The sequence below is a fragment of the Triticum dicoccoides genome, chromosome 2B, assembly GCF_002162155.2.
Source record: "Triticum dicoccoides isolate Atlit2015 ecotype Zavitan chromosome 2B, WEW_v2.0, whole genome shotgun sequence".
Taxonomy (NCBI): domain Eukaryota; kingdom Viridiplantae; phylum Streptophyta; class Magnoliopsida; order Poales; family Poaceae; genus Triticum; species Triticum dicoccoides.
In genome coordinates, this window is record NC_041383.1 from 802,227,281 (window position 1) to 802,237,261 (window position 9,981).

A 9,981-nucleotide genomic window follows, 5' to 3' on the forward strand; every position below is an offset into this window, starting at 1 on the left:
CCTGGTCCATGGTCTCAAGGTAATGGTGGTCCGGAGGACTCTGCACTACGTCAAAGTTTGGGAATTTTAACGTGTCATCGTCACCAGTGGTGGCTTCTCCCGACCTCACCGCATCCTCGACATCACCGTCGCCATTCTCATCGCTTCTTGTCATTGGAGAAAAGACGACCTCCGTGACAGCGCCCTCGATGCTAGGATCTACCTGACTACCACCCACGGCTACATGCGCAGACACTTCAACAACATTGTGCATGGTCGCAGCTGGCAAATCCGAGATTGACGTCGATGTGTGATTGACAAGATACAACTTGGCTCGAGCCAACACTTGAATCACCGACCGGATCATGGACTGGATGCCACCACCCAACCGGTTTGTTCTCATAGCGGCATGACCATCTGATTCATTAGCAGAACTGCCACCGTCTTCAACCCTCGCTCCTTGGATGTTCCTAGCATCTGTTGGATCATTGTCCTATGATTGGATATATGATCTATTTGCCACATTATTAGTAAGATACGGTTTTGTGATGCATAGTTAAGTTGATAGCTATGTACAGAATGTTTCTAGATAGATACCACATCAGCAGCACCAGATTCTTGATGATTATCAACGCTGTCCTCCTCCAGCCAGTCGCCCATTTCAGCCTGCAGTTCGCTGTAGTGTTCCTTGCTGGTAACAGTGATCTCATGGGGTAATACCTGAAAAATCATATATAGAATTAAAACAGTTATTAAATCGTATCTAAAACATCCGTACTCCATCTAGTTTTGTATATATATACAAGGCCACATCATATTTTTATGTCTAACTTTGATCATTAATTTTACCAACAAAAAGTAAGTTATATGCCACAAAAAATGTGTCATTTGAAACACATTTCAAAGAACTTTCCAATCGTATATTTTTTATGACATATAACTCATATGTTATTGACTAAAATTATAAGTCAAAGTTTGACATATAAAATGAAGTGACCCTGTATGCAAAATATATGAGTATCAATGTTTGAATTCGACCAATAAAATACAGATTATGCACCATAGAAAATTATACAAATTAATTTATACTTGCAAAAAAACATTGGTACATTACTTATATGGTAAATTATATCAGGAAAAATAGATGGCTTACCATTGACGTGGTGTCGTTGCCCCACTTGACTTGGATGTGGCCGTCACTCAAGTCAACAACACGACCAACCCATGACAGATCGAGGACCTGTGGTTGCCGTGCATTATTTCCACTCACGTTTGATGATAGTGTACGAACAACGACGTCCCCATAGAAAACGGAGTGGTCAGGGTCCCTGCCTAGATCATACACACTAACGGCCTTGTCGTCGTCGCATTCCACCTCCCACCATCCGGACGCCGCATGCGCCGTGTGGTCCTTGGAATTTAGATTCCTGACGACACCGATAAGCCGCTCGGTTGATTCCGCCGTGAAGTCGTCGTCTTCTCGAGCGTCGATGACATACTGCCCAGGGAAGACCTGGTGCTCGTTCATCATCTCGAAGGGGTTGAGGGACGTCGACGGCACCCCGTGTTGTCGCGTGCCGTCCTGCCACAACACATCGACGGTGGTGCGAGTGCGGGAGACGGTCATGGTGCGCAGCGGTTCCGGCGGCTGGTAGCCTCGTCGCGCCCGCCCCCTATGCCGTACGAACATGGGCTTCCTCAGCTGTTTGCGGTAGAATCTCTCCTCCTTGTCCACTGGAGCGGTTAATGACGGCGGCGACGGCTCAGCCTGTTCTTCTTCATCGGAAGAGGAGCTATCATGAGATTGCAGTGAACCCTGGTGTTGTGGATCATGAAGAGAATCGATTTCTGAACCAGGGGAAGCGGCAGTGCTTTCTCGGAGGAAGCAACGGTCGCCTACTCCCCAGCTGCACTCGTACGCGCAGCAGAAATACGTTAGGTTCTCAGGGTTTTGGTAAGCTGGAGGAGCGGACTCGTGGTGGAATTGCTCGTCGGTGTCCCCGTACGCGGACGCGATCCAGTGGACAAGGACGCCGGCCATCTCCACCTTGGTCACCGTCCCCACTTCATGCCTCGTCCTCCAGTGGCCACTTAGCCACCGCGCCCCTCTGAAGACGACTGAGGGGTCACCGGAGGTGACGCGCTGCCCCGGGTAGAAGGTGACGTTCGTCTGTTGGCGGTGAAGACCAGGTGTGCTCTCCGCCGGCCATAGCTGCATGGTTGGGGACTCGGCGTCCGTGACCCTGCAGATAGCGCCGTCGTCGAACACGACGTCCACGTCTAGGGACACCTCAACCACGCGGTCCAGCCACTGCCCTTGCCCAGACACGATGTAATCCCCGAGGCTGAGCGCCCTGACACGCCGCACAGCAGAGGGCGGCAGGCCCCCGATGACTTCCCCTGTCGCCTCGCCGCCACGGTCCACGAGGTCGAGCGTTGTGGTGACGCCGGTGACGACGCCGATCTGGCCGCCGACGTCCGATGCCGATACCACGGCCTGTCCGACATGGAGAAAACTCCGATCGACGAGGGCGATGTCGGTGTCGCCAGCCTCCTTGGTGAAAGGCAAGCCGTCGATGCCGAGCATTAAAAGCTCGTCGGCGGGGTGAGACAGCCAGGTGGACGGAGCGAGAATGCCAAGCTTCGACTGGAAACTCACGAGGTCTTGCCCGTAAAGATTAGTTGTAGGTGCGGCGACCGCGACGGCGACGTCCATCTTTTCTTCTCGACGGGTCGCCGGAGTAGATATATTGGCACCGTCGCTAGCTAGGTGGCTGATCGATTAAATTTATTTATCGGCCAGAATAGGTGGGGGTGTTCGAGTCCAGCAGGTAGGAATATACTGTAGGAGTTTGGGGAGTCATTAACCGACACGAGTCCAGCTCCTTCTCAGATATATAATTTTCCTCGATTGATGATGATATGGTAGCCTCGACGGCATCGCGCGTTTGTTTTGTCGCCGGCGACCGATCGAGATGGAAGAGATCCCCACCGTCAGCGGTGGCTGTAGGTACGTTCACATGTCGATCGATAGCGCTCTCTCTCCCTCTCTCGGCTTCTACTCGCCGTCTTCATCATGTGTTACAAAACTTATTCAAATTGTAGAGAAGGAGGACGACGCAGCAGCGCCAAGCCAAGAGGATTCAAGACGGGGACAAGGAAGCTCCGGCTGTGCATCCGTGACGAGCGCGGCATCAGGATATGCGACGACGAGGGCGCCGCCATGCTGCGGACCACGCCGCTAGGGCGCGAGGTAGCGCTCAGGGAGGACCTGCGGGCGGCCACGAGCATCTACCACCAGCTCAAGAGCATGGGCATGTTCAAGTGGAAGGCCTACAAAGAGCAGCGGCAGACCATCCGGGGCCTCATCAGGGCCATCCACCAGGCAGCCACGCGGTACAAGGACCGCCGCCTGGACGCCGGCTTCTTCTACCTGGTGCCGAGAGAGGCGGACCTCACCGTCGAGGTCCGCAGCCACTTGTACCACATGCCGCTCCGGGAAGCGGTGCGGAGGTGCCGGCTGGAGCTCCAAAAGAGAAGAGACGTTCTTGAAAACAAGAGCAAGGCTGCTTCTTCTTCTCAGGGTCAGGCTCACGTATCCGATGCCGGCACTGCTGGATGGCTCTCGCGCGCTGCTAGATTCATGTTGTGGACGACGCTGTCGTCCGTGGTTCTAGGTTGTATCATTGTCCGTATATGAATACAAGAGAAGAAACAAATAAGAGCTGTCATCCTCATTGTTTCTTTGGGGTTTCAAAACTGCTGCACGGCCGACATGTAAATCCCTCGCAAAGTTAATCCTATGCATTTGTGGTGTGGCTGTTTTTAACCGTCGTCCTAGAATCTTCCAAAATTTGTCGTACCTATAGCAAGATTCTTGGGGTTTAGACACCATACCTTATTGGAACACAGTTCGAATAATCGTGGCGTTTAGACACTCCGGTACAATTGTGTTGTGTGGCTCATATTATGACAAATCTCACGAGAATAAAATATTACGGAAACACTAACGCCCACACGTGTGGGCGTTCTCCAACTCGCTCACACGTTTGGATGATCGTTGATTGTCTTTTGCACGAATCTTGACACGAAAAGGTGGATTTGGTGTGCCACGTAGGACGGGGCTGGTGTGTGTGTCTTGGAGAGTTTGCCCACACGCCCTGCATCACGCTGTTGCCAGCCGCGCTGTGTGGGCGAACTAGTTTCTGCCCAAACAGCCACCACCTAGTTCATGCGCGTGTGGGCGAACTGATTTTCGCCCACACGACACTCCTACGTTGTGGATGGCAACTGCAGTTACGCAAAGGTGGCAACTAGGTAAACAAACATGGCAACTGTGATTCTTTTGCTAGATGGCAACTGCAGTTGCGCGTATGTGGCAACCAGATAAACACACATGGCAACTGCGATTAATTGTACATGGCAACTATGGTTGGACCACACGTGGCAACTAGGTAAACACACATGGCAACTACTGTTTAACCATGTGTGGCAAGTAGTTAATCACACACAGCAACTACGGTTTGATTACACGCGGCAACTACCATAAATTAGACATGGCAACTATAGTTAATCAAAACAGATAGAGTTGCCATACTTTTACAACTACACTTGCTGATGAGGACATGACTACCTTGGATATGACCAAAAATATTGCATATATGCATATTTGTCAGGTGATTTCTAGTGCAAACTATTCAATAATCTATTTATGTTATCCAGAACAAAAATACTTCACACACTTTTGTGTTTTGTCTAACTGCAGGTGTATGGGACATTTGTACAATCCACATATGAAGATAAGGAAGAAAGAGATGTTTATTTGCTGTCCAAAAAGTTCTCTCACGTCACTTTTGGCCCAAGAGAAGATAGAGTTCAAGTCTCTCACATTCTGGATTCAGATTCGGACTGCACAGACACACCTGACTCAAAACGCACACAAGTTTTTCATACGGACTTCGAATTGGGTGATTCTTTTTTGTTGGAAACTAGATTTCGTGCACTTTCCAACCCAATTGGAATCACCTTCAAATTCGTCCGGAGCGTTGAGTTGTGGACGAAACAATCTGTTTCTGCAGCAGAATCCGAGTCAAACTACAAGTCCAAAGGTGTTACATCACCTCCACTTGGGCCCATTGGCCTTGTACGACCTAGATTTAGTTTTAGGCTGCCTTGGGACGTCCTCCCACCTCCTTGGCCGCCACCCCTTGCTCCTATATAAGTAGATCCATCTAGTAGCTTTTGCTTGGGATTTGTTTAGTTAAAAGTTAGCCATTGCAACTTCGTGTACTTCGTTTGTGTCCAACGACCAGACCAAGACCGCTTACGGATCCCCACCATTATCAATACTTCATATATATTCGCAATATTCAGATTGCTTTATCATATTCTTGCTCGTTCTTCGATTGCTTGCAGGAATAGACCTTCGTGGTCAGGTTGATCGTGCTCCAGCATGGTCAATAACATCTCGGAGTTGGTTTAGCGATTGCTAAGGCGCAACGTCGTGCACGTTTGTAGTCGGATCGTCAAAGTCGTCTCCACGAAATCGATAGTTATCATCTCATCGAAAGATCGGGACACCCTCGCCTCTATCACTGTGCAGTCCGAATCTGAATCCAGAACGTGAGAGACTTGAACTCTATCTTCTCTTGGGCCAAAAGTGACGTGAGAGAACTTTTTGGACAGCAAATAAACATCTCTTTCTTCCTTATCTTCATATGTGGATTGTACAAATGTCCCATACACCTGCAGTTAGAAAAAACACAAAAGTGTGTGAAGTATTTTTGTTCTGGATAACATAAATAGATTATTGAATAGTTTGCACTAGAAATCACCTGACAAATATGCATATATGCAATATTTTTGGTCATATCCAAGGTAGTCATGTCCTCATCACTTGCCATCCCGGATAACTACATCTGCCAACCAGGATGGCAACTAAATCGTCATCCCGCGGGTACCTAACGTAGCTGCGCTAGGACGTGTGGGCATTTTTGCTTCGTGCCACACGCGCGGGATGGAAACGAGTAGTACTTGTTGGGCGTGTGGCACGAAGTAGCCACGCCCACACGTGTGGACAATTTTAATGTCCGTCCACACACAACCCGTGTGGGCTGCCTCCTGCTCGCACCATACATGATGTGTGGCCATACCCTTTAACGCCCATACGTGTGGGTGTTATCTGCGTCCAAATATTAATTACTTCATGATCAGAGGAGAGAAATAGTATCCTCGCACCTGGTGACATTGTGGAATTTTTTTGGTTGGATTAGGAATTCACCCTTTTTTAATCCTTTTCTATTTTTTATTTTCTGATTAATAACCCATTATGCCTTTGGGAGTTTCACGGCTGCAGAATTTCGTTTGCACAAACCATCGTGAGCAATAATAGAAACAGAGAAATTTGTGAAACTATGTCTTTTTTAACATAGATGCAAGCACTCCACTTTTCTTCCTTTCTTCCTTTCCCCAACTAAAATTGTTTCTCGGATAACATAGGATATTTACTTTTAATTTCAATGATTTAGTATTGTGATTACAAATAATAATCTAACGTGCAAAGAATGTACAAATTACTAGTATAGTTGGTGTGACAATAGGATTTTGTGCTCTCCAACAAATACCAAATCCCCTACTTTATGTTCGTTAATCACTTGAACAAATTTTCCCGCAAAAAAAAAAATCACTTGAACAAACACTTACCATGTTAAAATTGCTCAGGATAATGACATATTTAAGGATATGACTAAAGAAACTTTAAATAATTTCCTAACACAAATAACCAGTCAGTCTTTCTACGTGGCCTCTTGCAAGACCAAAACTATCAAAAATCTGTCAAGGTATCTAATCTTCTTTTAATTCGTGTAAACTTGCATGAGTAGGTTTTCCTAAGAACCTAGTAGAAAAATTTTAAACTTTGCCAACTAAAATTTAAATATATAAATTTTATACAGCTAAACGCACCCCTTCCTCTTGTCCATAATAAGTTGGTATGCTAGACATGCTTCACGAGAAAGACAGTCTGGGTGCCCGTAGCATGTGTGGCTGGATTGGTCGCGGAAGGTGGTCAGCTAAGACGATGTCTGATGGCCTTGGTCGGCTTGTCGCTATTGCGTTATGTTGATACATGAAAATAAGCGTTCATAGTCATGCTACAAGGACATAGGCGTATGCGTTGAACCTCGTTACAAATTTTTGATGTCATATTGTGATTACTTATCCTCGTATATATGATCAGCATGTGTCTCGGGTTTTCTAACATACGACACATCCACCAGATGCACAAGTTAATGTGCAACAATGCAACAAATGTCTGTTTTACTTATTTTCAGTGTGAAAACAACAAGTTAAATCTTATAACTGATAAGAAAAATCAAGGAGACCGTGATACCCACTAGCAGTATATAAAACTGAAAAGCAAATGAGGTCAAGGAGCCCGAACGCCAATGAGACATTGTAGTGTGTCTAGGTTGTGATTGGACTGAGACTTGGCACAAATAGTTCAAATTCTCTCACTTCCTGCAACTAAAATTTATCTTTCCGGTGTAGCCCTATACTCCTTAACGACATAGGTGCTCGTCCGTCATTGCCTAAAAATAGAAGAGACAACCAGCATCAGTGACTTATATTGATAAGAAATTGATTTGAAGCTTAAAATTAAACTAGCATCCATGAGGCTTAGGATTTGTAATAGGGTAAGCATAAATGGACATAACCAAAAGGAAAGTGCAAGGAAATTTGAGAAGGTGCAGTCCCAAATGTAGCAAATGTAAACATAATAGTCGGTGCATAAACCCAAAATGCTTTTCATACATCGATAAAATGGCTGGAACTCAGGCGGTATAAAAGGCACAATTGCCTATGGCATGGAGTGAGAGTACACCACTAATGGAATTAATCCAGCCAATATTCTCTCTGACTTGTAGCCTTAATGTTGTATCTGCACTTAACTGTAACCTTATCATAAGGACTATCACAAAACATATCAAGATGGTTGTTAAGTTGACCTCTTCCATGAAGGAGAAACCATGTTTTGAGAAAGAACATATAAAGTCTAGGACACCACTACCGCATGACCGAAGCTCTGAGCGACCAACTTGATCTACGTCAGCTCGCACCATGGCATCACGGGCCGGAGAACAGCTGCGACGTCGATCAAACGACATGAAGCACCATCAAGTCGTAAGCCATATGTGTGTTACGTTCACCCATTAACGATCTATTTGCGCTAGTGACATGTGTTACCATAAAAAAACAGAGCACCAACTATAGTGTGGTAACTGAAGTTTGATGTTGAACATAGCTGAATTTACTTTCACACTTCACCAAGTGCACACACAAATCAATTAATAACATCTAAAATACCTAACACACATATTTTCCTTGTACCGTGCGAAGCATGAAATTTGAATTATTTCTCCACATTAATGACAGCGGCATTAGTTTGTTGTATACCTACATCCCAGCTGATTCATAACATTCCCAAGTAAGATGGAATATATATGAGGGCACTATAAGTGGAGGAACTGAGGAACATCAAACTGATTGTTTTCATCTTGAGGTATTATACATATTTTATGGGCCTAACCGTGGGGGCATCCAAATGTTACCAAATATGTACCAGTGACATGTTAGCGCACAAGCAGAGATAAAGTATATCATTGGATACTTCCACATGTTACCAAGAAAATGTTGACTTAAAAGGTCTATAAATTCAGAAGGTATATAGAACATGAGGTGATATAAATATGTACCTTAATTTAGATCCTTTGGAAAAAAACTTTGTTGTCAGCACTGGGAGCACCTTGCCTCGTGAAGAACTCGTGCTTGACAAGGCTTTCTTTTAACCTGTACCCAATTGCACTCCAACCTTGTGACCGGGGATTCCAACGGAATTCCTCTAGCAGCTTGCCGGTGCTGTCACAATGGAACATGTAGCATGCACAAATGTTGTAGACCAGCACATCTCCCCTGTGGGATAAAATGACATGTTGTGTATCTGTATGGTGGCACAGGCTCTCCACAGGGAATTTAACATGGTACTTGAATGACCATACCTCCCTCTTGTAGTCCTCCAGCAACCAAATTTCCGCGACAGTCCTCCCATCGTCGAAACGACTGAAGCCAATCGAACCATCCATGTCGCACAAACGTGTGCAACAGCTTGTAGCACCAGGTGGGGAACCAATGGATCTGAATGACTCAACCCACTACCAGAAAAACTGGGGTTGCCGACGGCCAAATCTATGCCGACGGCACCCGTCGGCATCTATGGACCTATGCCGACGGCCAAGGAAAGGCCGTAGGCGTAGAAAAGCCGTTGGCATACATTCATCTATGCCGACCGGGCCGTCGGCATAGACAAGGCCGTCGGGATCGCCCGAGGTACGCCTACGAGGCCCGTCGGCATAGGACAGGCCGTCGGCATAGCCAGGGCCCACCTGCCCGGTCAGCGCTGTCCATTTGACGGCGTTGATCCTACGCCGACGGGCGGTAACGGCGGCCGTCGGCATATCTGTGGCAGAGGTATGCCTACGGCAAAGCCGTCGGCATAGGCCCCTCTGCCACGTCAGCGATCCGTGTGCCACGCCACGTCAGCGATCCGTGGGACAACCTCCGTGTGTGCACAGATATGCCGACGGCCTTGCCGTCGGCATACTTTTATTTTAATTAATTTTTTTATTTTTACTCTGTTTTGTTATTTTTACTTTATTTTAGTTTTTGTTTTTGTATAAGATAATTATGCCTTATCTAAAAAAACATACCCGATGGTATATCGATTGCCCCTCGTTACGAACGTCGCTATCGCCGTGTCACGGAAGGGGGAAACGGTCGACACGGAAGGAATTCTGGTTGGTGGGGGGACTCGGGTGTAGCTATGTCACCGAAACATCACACGGGTCCCGATGCATATGTGAAAGTGTTCATGCATGCGTAGACGCCCGTCTTGGGGCTCCGGGGTGTGCCCCCCCTCACGGAGGGCGCCGCCGCCGGCACCTGGGG

General features: G+C 46.9%; 1 protein-coding gene across 1 annotated transcript in view; it reads right to left on the bottom strand.

The window, feature by feature from the left end:
• The window catches only part of LOC119368897 (probable ubiquitin-conjugating enzyme E2 24), a 4,171-nt gene extending 1,476 nt beyond the window's left edge, over positions 1 to 2,695 (bottom strand). The window contains exons 1-4 of the mRNA XM_037634015.1: positions 1,880 to 2,695; positions 1,133 to 1,741; positions 577 to 699; positions 5 to 472 (exon numbers count right to left, since the gene is read on the bottom strand). Coding sequence (XP_037489912.1) covers positions 5 to 472; positions 577 to 699; positions 1,133 to 1,741; positions 1,880 to 2,695 — 2,016 coding nt within the window. The remainder of the gene's footprint in view (positions 1 to 4; positions 473 to 576; positions 700 to 1,132; positions 1,742 to 1,879) is intronic.
• Positions 2,696 to 9,981: the final 7,286 nt, after the last annotated feature.